The sequence below is a fragment of the Coccinella septempunctata genome, chromosome 7 (assembly GCF_907165205.1).
Source record: "Coccinella septempunctata chromosome 7, icCocSept1.1, whole genome shotgun sequence".
Taxonomy (NCBI): Eukaryota; Metazoa; Arthropoda; class Insecta; order Coleoptera; family Coccinellidae; genus Coccinella; species Coccinella septempunctata.
In genome coordinates, this window is record NC_058195.1 from 8,613,789 (window position 1) to 8,628,397 (window position 14,609).

The 14,609-nt window shown below is 37.2% G+C and overlaps 1 protein-coding gene across 1 annotated transcript in view; it reads left to right on the forward strand.

Annotated features, from left to right (window-relative positions):
* The first annotated feature begins 2,655 nt into the window (after positions 1 to 2,655).
* The window catches only part of LOC123316753, a 55,565-nt gene continuing 43,611 nt past the window's right edge, over positions 2,656 to 14,609 (forward strand). The window contains exons 1-3 of the mRNA XM_044902968.1: positions 2,656 to 2,700; positions 4,837 to 4,889; positions 7,552 to 7,886. Coding sequence (XP_044758903.1) covers positions 2,667 to 2,700; positions 4,837 to 4,889; positions 7,552 to 7,886 — 422 coding nt within the window. The 5' untranslated portion in view covers positions 2,656 to 2,666. The remainder of the gene's footprint in view (positions 2,701 to 4,836; positions 4,890 to 7,551; positions 7,887 to 14,609) is intronic.

Genomic DNA, 14,609 nt, shown 5'->3' on the forward strand with positions numbered 1-14,609 from the left:
CGTGGAAGATACAGATGAAAGTTCATTACTACCCTTTCAAGCTCCAGTGGATCCATTGAGAGAAGGCGTAATTGGGTCACAGAACGGTTTTTTATGAAGCATTCTATGGATCAGCGATACCCACGCTACTTTCTAATTGTGTTCTTTCATATAATCGTCAATGAAATCCTTATGGCTTGTAACGGTGTTGTCCTGCCCATTCAAAATATACGAGGTGTGACTTTTTCTTCAATTACGAATTAGTCGTGAACTATTCATTTCGACAGTTCAAAAATGTCTGACATTTCAAATTGTCAATAGTGTCTGACCGTTGTCAAATATACCATAATTCTAAAAAACTCCTTTCATTGTGCCTTTATTTAATTATTTCATGTGATACATAGAAATATGTTGTTCAAAGTACGTCAGAAAGCATAAAGTAAATTTTCTGCTTTCCCTTGTCCTGAAATTCCTTGGGACCTGTCGTATATCATATGTTTGAAGAAACATATATGAACCCTAAGCTACCCTTACACACCTATCCAAGTCTTCTGCGTAGTCGGCCAACCGCGTAATTGAAAACACATTTCTATACACGCTGAGATATGCCCTGAGAAAATTCAATTCCTGCTGATCCCTTATTGAAATTTCTCTTGTGCGTTATTATTTTTCGATGCTTCCCTACAGTTTTTTCCTATTTGTCAACCGTCAACCCTAGTAAATATTTATCCACCGAGCGTCAGGCCTCTTTGGTCCTTCTTCAGGATGTTGTTTCGAGTAATGAGCTTCGAAATTATAATACTGAAATATTCTGACAAGGAATGTTGTCATAACAATAAATCGATATCCAAGTGGAAAGAAATCAGCGTCTTTTTAAAAAACAGATTCATTCAGGATAGAAAACACAATCAATAGTCAGCAATTATACCGTTCTCCGTTTTCATTAATTGAGTCAGTAACGAAAGAGAACTGTTATTCAATTTTTTTGCTAAGGGTAGCTTCAAAGCCAGAATCATTTCACTAACAATTATAAAGGAGCCCTCTCTTATCCATCTCTTGCAATCAATGAAGATTGTTCGTTTGATATACCAATTATTTCGAATGAGTTTCGATTCAATTACTTACCTCACCCACGGTTTCACAAGGCTTGATCGGGGAATCAACGCTTGATCGACAAATAAACGTCAATTTGTTTTCAATCAGTAATTCAGACGAAAGTCGTTAGCCATTTGCGCTGCAATAATCAGTAATTCAGTCATGAGCATTCAGAACATCATTCTCCATCGAATTATGATCGATATACGACCATTCAGTGATTCTCTATTGCAACTCCTTAAAAATTTCACGAAATGTGGAGGTTTGAGTGATTTCTTTTTGGAAATCGAGTGACTGTCATGTCGTTGATCGGGCAATTGAAGTTTTGATCAGTGGGTACGAAGGTTGAATGAGAATTTGTATGTTTAACCGATTCAAAATCATCAAAAATTGAAAATGAATTGAGGTTTCACAATTTTTCGTTGATTCTCAAATGCAAATCTAGGAGTTGAGATTCTGAAGCTCAATAATTATATTTATCCAGGGTATTACAGTAGCTATCAATAGAAATGGTCGAAATGGGCACTCACATAATTCTATTTCAAGTAAATTCCCTACAAACCTCCATCAAACTTCAGGAAATCTAAAAGCTTCCTATCGAAAACATATTTTTTTGGAATGAATTTAATTTTACCTCGAAGAGAAGGTATATTCAACCGGAGGAATACAACTCAAGGTATCAAGTAGAATTGTGAATTCTATAAATGTTTCCCGGAAAAAAAATTGATGAGTACGCCCCAAACTGTTTAGAAACAATTCTCCGGTTTTCCGCTTTCACGGGATATAGTAGGAAGCGTAGAAATGAGTTTGAAACCCATTTCCACTGAGGCTGCTATTATACCGACATTCAATAATATCAGATGGCGAAAGTCATTATGGAACCATTGTTTCTAACATTAAATGGGAGATATGCCTAAAGTTTCCGTATACTTTCGGAAGTATTTCCACCTTAAAATGGTGGGGAGGAAGTCAGTATAGCAATAGGAGAACATTTGGAGAACAAACGAGATCAAAAACATTCTAGTTATTCTCTTCCGAGACATTGGAATCGGTTCTCGAATGGTTTATGTGAAATTCAGATCTAATAAAACAACATATATTTCACGAAATGAGAAGAGTGCTGTCAAAAAATATCGTTAGAATCCGAACCCATAAAGTTTTCTAGTTGCTACAGTCACTTAACTCTAAATAATGTATAAAAATAGTAAATTTTGTATTGAAACGAACGTATTAGAAATCATGATATGAATACTTCAAGGGTAAACCTACTGTATGTATTGTTAATTTGTCAACTGTCAACCGTCAACTATCAATCAGGGTAGACTACCCATCATACACTTTCGCGCTAATTTTAAATACTGTTTATTTTTCTTGATTTCCTCGGTTTTTCAGGCAACTTTTTCGGAATTCTCTTCCGTAGGAACCTTCTACGAAATATGGGGAAGATTTCAAAAAAGAATTGAATGAAATCGGCCATTTTCACGGAATGCAACACAACGCAAAACAATTTATGAAGATTTTTGAATAATTTCTTCGAGTTGAATGCTAATGTTTAATCTAAGTATATTTTTCTTGTTACAGTTCCTTTTGAAATGAACCCACGAAGAGAGACACTGGACCATACTGGTGAGTTAGTTCGATGTATGCAATAATTTGTGATAAAATCAAATTCCCAAGTGAAAACCACAGAATAACTTTAAAAAATTATCAATTTTTTGTATGTTGTGGAATATTCCAACGAATCATCTCTCTATCGTGGAAAAAACATTGTTTCCTATAAATCAAGATGGAGGATCATTCACTGACTTCCACGTCCGCCATTCTAAATACTAAACATGCGGCCAATAGTCGGTCTTTCAAGTTTATATACGGTCTCGAACTTTTTACTCCTCGCCCACAAACCAATTTCTACGAGAGCGTCCGCAGTTCGCATTAAATAACAGATGACACGGTTCGAACCTCGCTAACCGAGCTCTATGTTCCTGCTACTGACAAGTCAGAACCGTTATTCGATGCTCCGCTTCTGTCAACGACGGCTTTACGAGCCTTAATTAAAGATACGGATGATTGATGGAACCGCGAGCAGTTTTTTCTATGGTCTGCGGATGTGTTCCGGATGTTATCTTCGTTTTGTTGGTGGGAGGAATTAAGGGGGGCTCTCACTGGATCAAAGCGAGAACGTGTGTTCAATTCAGGAGTAAAATTGAACTTGTTAATTCACTTTCTGGATGGACATGTGCCGAGCATGTTAGCCGTTACATAACTCAAATCTGGAGCACCGAAATGACGTTTATGTCATTCGTGTATCCACTGTGTCGGATGTGCAAACCTTGACTGGTAGAAAACAATTGAAACGGATGATCTTGCGGTTGATATATACTCCATTCACTTTTGTTTTAGCACTCGGTTGGCCATGGAAATTTGACGCATTCCACACTGTATAGGTTACCTACTATTTGAATGAGCGGACCTGAATTCTAAATAGCACTTCCTGAAACTCTGTCTTCTCTGTTTTTCAATAACTTTCGGCATTTTTGTAATATTATTTGATATCAGTTGTGGCAACAGCGTAACGGCATTTCATGAGTGCCAACCTTACTCCGTTCTAGTCATAAAAACTTGAGAAAATTATTTCATTGCCAACCGAGTGCTAAAATAAAAATGAATGAAGTATACAAGTAACTAATTATGGCTACTATTTCTGGTTATGCAAATATTTCCATAGATTCGCAAATATCAATTTTCGGCTAAAATATTGGATAATCAATCATTTTTGAAATAATGAAATAAATCCTTCCACCTGAAACTTCCTCTATCTCGTGAAAGGGGCAAAATAATCCACCACAAACAATTAGGTTCATCCAACGGTAGCTCCTTAGAAATATATCACAATGAACGAAACCACGCCTTGTAACTTGATTAACCTCTTCTTTGTTAATTGCCTTTAGACCGAAATCTGGAGATATAAAAGAGGAATTCGAGAAGGAAGAGCAGCAAATAACCTGATTTGTTGCCAGGCTTGGTTTACTCCTTCAATTTTCTTCTATACCGAAAGGTTGAAAATTAAAATGAGGATTCTCCTTTCGAACAAACAATTAGGCGAGCATCAATGGAGCTCTGTGGTTTTCTCTAGGAGATTAATGCATTGATCCATGGAACCTTAAGTTAATCATTCCTTTCATTTCTATCTTATGAATTATATCTGCGCTTTATTCCCGGAATTCAATTCAAACTCTTCGAAGGATATGAGTTATGGGCAAGGCGTAAAGGGATTAAAAGCCCCTGGATATGGGGCAGTTCTAGTGACCTGAAATACTGCTGAGAAGAACAGAATGATAGGAGACAAATAGTTTTCCCTTCTCTTAATAAAGGGGGTTTGAATTCTTCGATACTTTGTGTGATTTGACTTGATACATACTTTTTTCAATGTTATGTGACTGAATTTCTCAGCTCTGATGTTGAACTAAATGACATGCCCTTCCTTACAGGAAATAAGAACTTTCTCTCATCACGTAGTATGAAACGTTGGCAAGATATCTGTCTGTTTCTTGAAATATATTATTCATATACCCAAAACAAAATTTATTAGTTGACTTTGGATTCGTCCTGTAGTGCAATTGACCACTGTTTCATTTCGAAAAGTCCACCCTGTATCGTATTATTATTTCAACATTGTTGATATATCCTCACATGACAGAGAGATTTGTCAAATTTAAATATTGTTAATGCGGCAAAAACTTTCACTGAACTTTTTCATTTCAGGATACCTTGGAAATTCACGAGTTGTGCTTAACCATTTTGATGCATCTACACAAGTAAGTAATATTATGAGTGTGTCAATTAATTGGAATGCGTTGCTCTGACGAGGACGAATAAGACCGAAACTATGGTCAGCATCTGCTCTCCTTCGTTGGAACGTTCTCCATTTAATTGTCCTGACGATGGAAAATTGGCTAGTTCAATTCAAATTGTAACACTTGGGAATCCATACTATTAGTCTATTTAAAGAAAAGAATACGTTTATTGATCTTTCCGGACATTGAATGAATGTATAAAACAAGTCATGCTAAGAAAAAGCAAATTAATACAACAAAAATCAACTAAAAATTGATAGGTAGAGTAAATATAACAAAAAAGTCTTATCTCAACAAAATAAATTCAAAATTCATCTTTCGGAATATCTGAGGATGAAACTCTTTCCCCAAGAGAATGGAGAAGAAATCTGAACCCTATTATTTTTCCGGTGAGACGCAAAATCATGAGTTGCAATTCCAGGGAAGCGTATTGCAGTGTAGTATCATTACTATAGAACAACTTAGACCTTTTGTCACAAACATGCTTCCACAGCGAAAGCAGGATCAATGTCAGGACTATCATTATTTGTCTAGGGTTGTATGTTAGCTAGCTTGGAACTTTCGTTTGCAAAAGTTGAGAGCAGAATTAATTTTCAAGGGTGTTATAGGACTCCTACGTTTTTCACTGTTTACCACGATAATTTGAATTTTTTTAATCACGTGTTGTATTATATGAAACTGTTGAATAAGGATTGTAGCAGATACGATAATGCAATAAAAAAACATGAAATGAACTCTGTTGAACTTGCCCTCTTCCTTATTTCTCCCACACACAAGTATCAAATCCCAATAAGTTTTTGAAAGTGTCAACTACATCAGGAACGTTGATCGTTGTGTAGGATTGCTGAAGTGGATACGTTTCAGAAATAAACAAACAGAAAAGCGTAGCTTGGACTCATTTTGTATTCTTAAAGCCACCCAGCCTATAATTCCTTGCCTTGTTCAACTCGAATTTATAGTACAAGGAAAAGCATCTAAGTTGGTAGTTGGGCTGAACAGTTGGGGTGCTCAGAAAGTTCGAGAGTTCGCTGAAATCTAGAGGAAGTTAATGCTTTATGTTGCAAGATTTCTAATGCGTATTGTAGACGAGAAAGAAAAAAATAGGTAGAAACGTAAATTAAATCCTTTAGGCGCAGATATCAATTTAAGGTTTGTTTTCATTTGCTGCGTTATAAAGTGATGTCTAGGGATGTCTAAATTACTGAGAATATAAATTTGTCATTAATCAATGTTTAACATCTGAAAATCATCCAAGAATCCAATTCAATTCAAGTTCCATTAATACTCATTACCGTGATGTTCAGCAAAAAATTATCGGTCAGTAAATTGAGCCATAAATCTTTAGGAGAGCGACAGATAACGATTTTCGTATCTCTCATCCATCTTCTGTTGAGTTCGAAAACAACATGAATCTGGACATTTCCGTTCATTCTATATATCGACGAGGATGAGGCACCTACATTGTAAGATTTTTGCAATTCATTCACATATTTGTAAACAGACAATGTAGTACAACAGAAAATTTCACCTTTTTTTCAATGAACAATGCAATATGGATACTGATTAGTTCACATATATAAAAAAATATTCCTCGAATAGTTTTTAAAGCGGTACTGTCCTTTTCTCCAGTTACAATCGTTCAAGACAAGAACATCTAACCTGAGATAAAAGAAAAACCCCCGAGGCAACAATTCGCTTTGTATCTGACACAACAATCTCTAGGGTCTCATCCAATTTACTGATCCTTGCTTCTCAATACGACCGCTTTCTCTCTATCAAACAATGTTGTGTTTGACTCGAATAACAAAGATACCGCTAACCAATCCTAGATAACAGTTAATTATGACTAACCGCATTACAAGCTTTGGTTATATCTCTCTAAAATTATTAGAAATATTACAGCGACAGAAGTTTCGAATTATGCTTTTTATGATGCTTCTTGTAGTAATTTGATCGCGATAGGGTAAATCACAGTTTCTTCATTTAATCTTCGAATAACAAATTGGCGAATGCGCAGGTTGCTTTTGCTTCAAACGATTCAGGCGTTCCAAATTCCATGTTTATTACGTTAATTATCATTTATAACGTCATATCCCTTATTGCCTTCATGAAAAGCAAGTCTCGAAGTGCAGGTAGATGGTAATAAGATAGGGGCTTATCTTTCAAATGCCAGGTCGGCCTCCCAAAAGCTAGATTTGACATACGCAGTTCTGAAATGTGAGATTGTTGGGATGATATGCTGTCATGTTGAATTTCTCATTGTAGACGAAGGTAAAAGATCGTGACTTGACGTGAAATATGAGGGTAGGAGGGTGAGTGAAGGCTACGATCTTGCTAGAAACTGTCATCGAGGGAACTGTAATAATGTTCGGAATTTTCCTACTTTGCATGTGGGCCTAAGGTAGACATAAATCAACATATATTCTGCGCTTATGAAGTAATAGGTTTCGGACGTAATTTCTGCCGATCCTTGATTGATACCCCCATGTTCTTCAGTAGTTGGAAGAACGCTTATACAGATCCCCTATGTTAATATCTCCATAAATATACATAGTAATAAAGTAAAAATAAAACTTGCTCTGTGAATCATTTAAATTTTATTCATTTCTGATTCCCTTTTCAGGCGGATATTCACCATATGGCGCTTACCTACGAGTCTGAAGATGAAATAATGGCTAGAATCCGGAACAAGGACAAACAGAAGGCGGGCACGCCTCACTACAGCAAACAGGACATAAGGGAACAATACTGCATATCGGAAAGAGGTCTAGGTGCCTTGGAGTCTGACAGGCAAAGCTTGTTCGGCTGTCTCTCCTCCCATCAAAGCTCGCCTTGCTCCAACAGGACATCCTTCCTCACAGCCTGCGTCCGTCAGAAGGTGCCGTCCGACGAAAATCTGTACGAGTTGTACAAGAGGCATCCAAACGAGTACGCGCCTTACCCAAAAAGGGCAGCAAGGTGAGTAGTTAAGTTATGGGTTTTTTAGTTAATTACTTCAGATCGCTTGCACGGTACACTTGATTCTCGGGAATGAAATTGTCCAATATATTACACACTATCAAGTCCCACCGAAATATGAATGTAATGTGCAAAAGATGGGATCACTTGAAAATTCGTCAAGACCGAACCGTTGCTATGTGGTTGATGAAATATCGAGATTCACTACTAGCAGAGTTGCTCTTTCGGAATATGTATCACTTTCAGCACTAAGATGACTTTTCTTGATGATACACGTGTCGAAATTCGACCTTCGAAAAATTCCGAAAAAGATAGGATCACTTAAATATTTTTCAAGACCAAACGGTTGCTTTGAGGTCGATGAAATTTCTTTATCTAATACTAGAACACTAAATCATCCAGAATATGTATCACTTCAAGCTCTACGTTGACTTTTCTGGAAGATTAATTCGCCGAAGTTTGATCTTCGAAAAATTCAGGAAAAGATGGGATCACTTAAATATTCGTCAAGATCAAACGGTTGCTCTGAGGTCGATGAAATTCCGGTAGTTTATACTAAAAGAGTTGCTCTTTCAGAATATGTATCACTTTCAGCCCTAAGATGACTTTTCCTGATGATACACGTGTCGAAATTCGACCTTCGAAAAATTCCGAAAAAGATAGGATCACTTAAATATTTTTCAAGACCAAACGGTTGCTTTGAGGTCGATGAAATTTCTTTGTCTAATACTAGAACACTAACTCATCCAGAATATGTATCACTTCAAGCTTTACGTTGACTTTTCTGGAAGATTAATTCGCCGAAGTTTGATCTTCGAAAAATTCCGGAAAAGATGGGATCACTTAAATATTCGTCAAGATCAAACGGTTGCTCAGAGGTCGATTAAATTCCGGTAGTTAATATTAAAAGAGTTGCTCTTTGAGAATATGTATCATTTTCAGCCTTAAGATGACTTTTCTTGATAATATTGATAATACACATGTCGAAATTCGACCTTCGAAAAATTTCGAAAAAGATAGGTTCACTTAAATATTTTTCAAACCCAAACGGTTGCTTTGGGGTTGATGAAATTTCTATATCTAATACGAGAACACTAACTCATCCAGAATATGTATCACTTCAACCTCTACGTTGACTTTTCTGGAAGATTAATTCGCCGAAGTTTGATTTTCGAAAAATTCCGGAAAAGATGGGATCACTTAAATATTCGTCAAGATCAAACGGTTGCTCTGAGGTCGATGAAATTCCGATAGTTGTTATTAAAAGAGTTGCTCTTTCAGAATATGTATCACTTTCAAATCTAATATGACTTTTCTTGATGATACACCTGTCGAAATTTGACCTTCGGAAAGTTCCGAAAAAGATAGGATCGCTTAAATGTTCTTCAAGGCCACACGGTTGCTCTGAGGTCGATGAAATTTCTATATCTATTACTGGAACACTAACTCATCCAGAATATGTATCACTTCAAGCTCTACGTTGACTTTTCTGGAAGATTCATTCGCTGAAGTTTGATCTTCGAAACATTCCGGCAGAGATGGGATCACTTAAATATCGTTTCAAGATCAATCGGTTACTCTGTCGTCGATGAAATTCCGGTAGTTATTATTGAGAGAGTTGCTCTTTCAGAATATGTATCACTTTCAGCCTTATTATGACTTTTCTGGATGATACGCCTGTCGAAATTTGACCTTCGGAAAATTACGAAAAATATAGGATCACTTAAATGTTCTTTAAGACCAAACGGTTGTCCTGAGGTGGATGAAATTTCTTTGTCCATTACTAGAACACTAACTCATCCAGAATATGTTTCACTTTAAGGTCTACGTTTTCTTCTCTGGAAGATTAACTCGTCGAAGTTCGATCTTCGAAAAATTCCGGAAAAGATGGGATCATTTAAAAATTTGTCGAAACCAAACAATTGCACTGAGGTCGATGAAAGTCCGAGACTAAATACTTAAAGAGTTACTCTTTCAGAATATTTACACTTTCTACTACACAATGTTTTGTTTCTGAAATAAACGTGTCGAAAGTAAAATTTCTCAAAATGCCGGAAAAGATGTCGTCACATAAAGATTCGTCAAGATCGAACGGTTTTCATGAGGTCGATGAAATTTTGGAATTGATCACAAGAAGATTTGCTTTTTCAGGTAACGTATAACTTTCAACTCTACGATGATTGTTTTGGAAGATACATTTCTCAAATTTAGACCTTCGAAAAATTCCACTTGAAAATTCGTCAAGATATAACAGTTGCAATGAAATCCATTTTCTTTGTGCTGGATGAATGTAATTTGGATATTCATTACTAAAAGACTTGCTCTTTCAGTATATGTATCACTTTTAGCTCTGCAATTATTTTTCGTGGAGATACGCGTGCTGAAAACTAGAAAATCATCGAGATTTCTCAGCGACTGTTCTATGGGGAGGGGGATGAAAATGCGAATCTGCTGTAGACTACATAATGGTGACAGCATCTCTGATGGAGCACAACAACAGAGTATAGACATTTAGATAGTATTGTAATTGCCAGGGAAATGAGTAAGTCAAACAGGCATTAATCCGTCATTACTGAGGATAGATATTTATATCAAAGGGAAGTTGCTAGGTGATTTTTTCAGTCAGGTGAGCAGATTATTACCATCGCGAATCTGCATACGGGAATATAGATGGGGCATCATCATAAATGTCAATTATACAGGTCGAGGAACATCGCGCTCGAGAAAATTAGAGCTAATTCGGGTTAAAAAGCGTGGGAGCTATAACGCGCCTCGATGCTACTACGATTTCGGAAACAAACTGGATAATTTGCGGATGGTTCAAGCCGGAAATTGAAGTTTAGCGGAAAGCTGCGAACGGACTGACGGAAGTGTTTCCAATACAAGATATTCCTCTGCGGGTTCTGAATTGAGGTTCGATTTTACTGTTGTCTGATACTTCCGATGAGTTTCTTCCAGGAGAAATTGAAATTGACGAAGAAATGTGGTTTCTTGGAGGGTTTTCACTTTCTATTCAAGATTTGACGGACTGTTGTTACGAATTTATACTCTGAGATAGCTCAAGGACATATTATGTTCGCAATAAACGTATACTGCATAAACGCAAACGTCAACTGGGAATGCTTTCGACTCACAGGCATAGAATAGGAGACATACACGATGAATTCTACATATTTGGCACGCATTCTCGGGATTTCAGTTAGAGAGATAAGTCCAAAAAGGGGATTTTCATTTCACCCTGAAGATAACAAGAAAGCGAGAAAAATTTTATCATTAAATCGATTGGAAACGAGCCAAAACTTCGGTGAACTCCAGAGCATAATGTATTGAGAATGTTTTGTCCTTTTCATTTCGAGGACTGGAGCACTTTCCCACAGATTGGGAACTGGATTTTCGATGGAAAAAAGTCGTGAAAACTCTGCAAATTCTAAAGAAAAACTTTCCGAACCCTTTTGATTGAAAAGTTGGATCCAATAATACTTCCAACCTGCATTTCAATCAGCACACGATCAATATTCTACTAGAGAAAACTTCCCTAATTGGATAAGCAAATTCTCGTTTTCCTATTAGCGTCGCATTCATTTAGAGGCTCCAAAGTTTCCGTTCCTCATCGCCGGAGTCCTTAAGTTCTTCTTCTCACGCTTTCGACGTCCTTCAGGGGAAAAATGGGAATCCATCAACTCGAATTAACTTCATAACTAACCTGACAGTTGTTGCCAGCTTTCGCGATTTTGCTTTTCCTTTTCCGTTTATTTTCCAACGCTCGGAAAATAGATGACGGGGCTATGTAGTGGACAGCACGATTAAACTTGTGTGCTTTCACAAGTGCACTTGTGAACTTCGGCACTTATCGTCGCATGTCGTAATTGAATGAAAACATTTTTTTTCTCACTTTTGGCTTGAAGAGGTTTGTCAGTAATGGGCAAAAAATGGCAACTCGAAATGCGATTTTTACCCTTGTTATGAAATTTTTTCTAGACGAAAGGCTTCACCTGTTTTTGCAGGGTAGGAATGTTCAAGAATGCCACCGTAAGCGTCTTTACAGGGGGGGCAATAAATTTTGCGCATGTTATTTTGAGTAGATTCGACCGCATTTATAACAAATCGTTGTTCTTGATTATTAATTACCAATGAACAAAGCTTTCGAATTGGCAAACAAATTACCATTTCTAGGCTCACTGTTATTGAAATTAAACTGGTCGCAAACAGGAACTTCAAAGTTTAATAACTCCAAAAAACCTCAGAGGCAAAATGTTTTCTTAACGTTTTATCAAGAATTTCAGTCTACATACGCTCCTTAATTTTTCGACTGGACTTTCGAATCGCCCTGTATAATGTCATTGGCCAATAGGCATGTGGTCCAGATAAAATTTCCATCTCGAAACTATGTCACAGCGCTTGCGAAACGAACAACCTGCGAATAACGTGAAATACGAGCGGTGTTGTGAATGGCTTTCTGAAAACCGCCCTAAAACAACCATAAATAGCTCTTATTTATTATATCGTGTTTCGGAAATTTAATACCATCCATTTCGTCGAGGACAGGGCGGAGCTACATCCTCGTTTTACGCAGTAGGTACGTATTTTTCACGAGGTAGAAAATAAGTTCAGAAAACAATCGTTTCGATCATTGTAATCACATCTCATAGTTTCTCTGAATGAAGATCATATTACTCACATATAGACATGAAATTGTACAGTGAATTTCATTGAAATTGCACGAAGCATTGAAGATCTGTTGCCTAGGAATAGGTATGGAACAATCCTCCATTTATATCTCGGGGCTAAACCTTAATATTAAGGAATTCGTGAAAAATATTTAAAAAAATTCAACAAACTAGAACAAAACCGCATAAAAATGCCTATAAATAACATGAGAAACAATTTCCATGTGGAAATTCCCAATATGGCAGTGCATTACAATAAATGCGTTCAAATAGGTCCAGATTGGGTTGTTAATCCCCAATATATGCATCCCCATTTTCCACAGAGGAAAGTAATTTTAGCCATAACTCAGGGTATATCTACATTCACAGAGGGTAATAGTCTGTGTGACCTTATTTCATTTTGCCATTCGCTTTATGATATTGGACGCATATATTTCTGAGAGTCAGTGTGTTGGGAATTGTGGATTGTTTGTGGGTTTTCAAAGCCCTTAGGGAGGAAGTGTACCAATAATAGAAGTTCACACGTATGCAAGTATGTATATTGACCTCCTAGTTTCCTTTACGTCAAGAGTGACTGGGATCGAAGATCTAAGATACCTTGTAATTTTTGGCTATTTCACTGGGTTTTCTGTGGCATGACATGGGAAATTTGATCTCACCTTGATTACTGAAACACGTAAGGACAGGAGCCTAACCTTATGTATACCAATGGTATTCCTTTCGAAAGTTTAGGTGGTAAAATCCTTTCACTACTTATCATGAAACTCCTTGCATATTAACATGGTTCACTCTTCTGGAATTCTACATAACTTCCCTGAAGACCCTTATATTGAGTAATGCATCAACCTCCCTACAAGGTTATGCTTATATTCCAATGTTTCATATTGTATGTTTTCCCTCAGTTTCACCAGATCCTCTCAAATTATCAATTTAGTCCAGCAGAGACCTTTTAAGATGTTCCTCAGGTATCATTTGCAGCAGTTCCCAATTGCAAATTCGCAATAGTAAAGCACTCATCCAATCAATCTACTCCTGAAACCTCTACCCCATTTCATGCAAAAACCATTATTTTTTCCATTTCCCCGAACGGAATGTTTGGTTAGGCCTCGTCGGGAACCACTCAAATATTCAACACACAATTCGGGTTACATATGTTGCCAAGGTCCTTGGGGAACACGGAAATCCTGTGAGTTTCAGGAACGCATTCAACGCATACGACTCGGATAGAAAGAGCCCGAAGAATCAGATAACCCTATGAGAGATCACGGGAATTACAGGACGAGATGGGTGTGGGGGATTCGATATTTCGTAATATTGTGGTTGTCGTTCGTGAATTGGATCGCAAGAGGGAGGTGAGGTAAGGGTTGATTTAACTGATCAGAAAGATAGCCTGGAAAGATCGGAGATGAGTGAGACCTGCGCTGATGGATTCACTTATTGTACCCATGTGTTTGCACACCAGCAGATCGACTAAAAACTAATACGTTTAAAGTGTTTCCCATCTAGACTCTAGCGTCCAAATCCAAATGTGATGAAAATTCTCGAGTTTCAGCGAATTCATTTCTTAGTTGAGTAGTCTTAAACGTGTTCAATCCCTCAGACAATTCTCAATTCGTTCGGCAGTTGCTTAGATAGCTCCAATATTCTCATGTATGAATTTTTATATAACTACGTCATTTAATTCAATAATAGGAGTTCCCCAGGGGTCTCACCTCGGTACCCTTCTATTCATCGTTCGAATAAAACTTAAATTGAGGAAGACCTGCAGTGTTCTTATGGGTGTTCTCTTCCTGGCCCATATACATAATATTTTTGAGCATTCCTGGAAGAGTCAGATCCAGCAGAGTACACCCAACTAGTTCGGCCTTATTGTGAATGTTGAAGGATTGTCTTTCGGAGATGCTCATAAAGCTTTAAGTGTCAATTAGGAGGTGGAAAAGAGTGATGGAGCAGTTTCTTCACGGGTCAAATAAGCATGGTTCCTATATACCCTAATACCCCGAGATACATGAGGTTTCTCGTCTAATTTATGACCATCATAAGTTATTCTTATCTC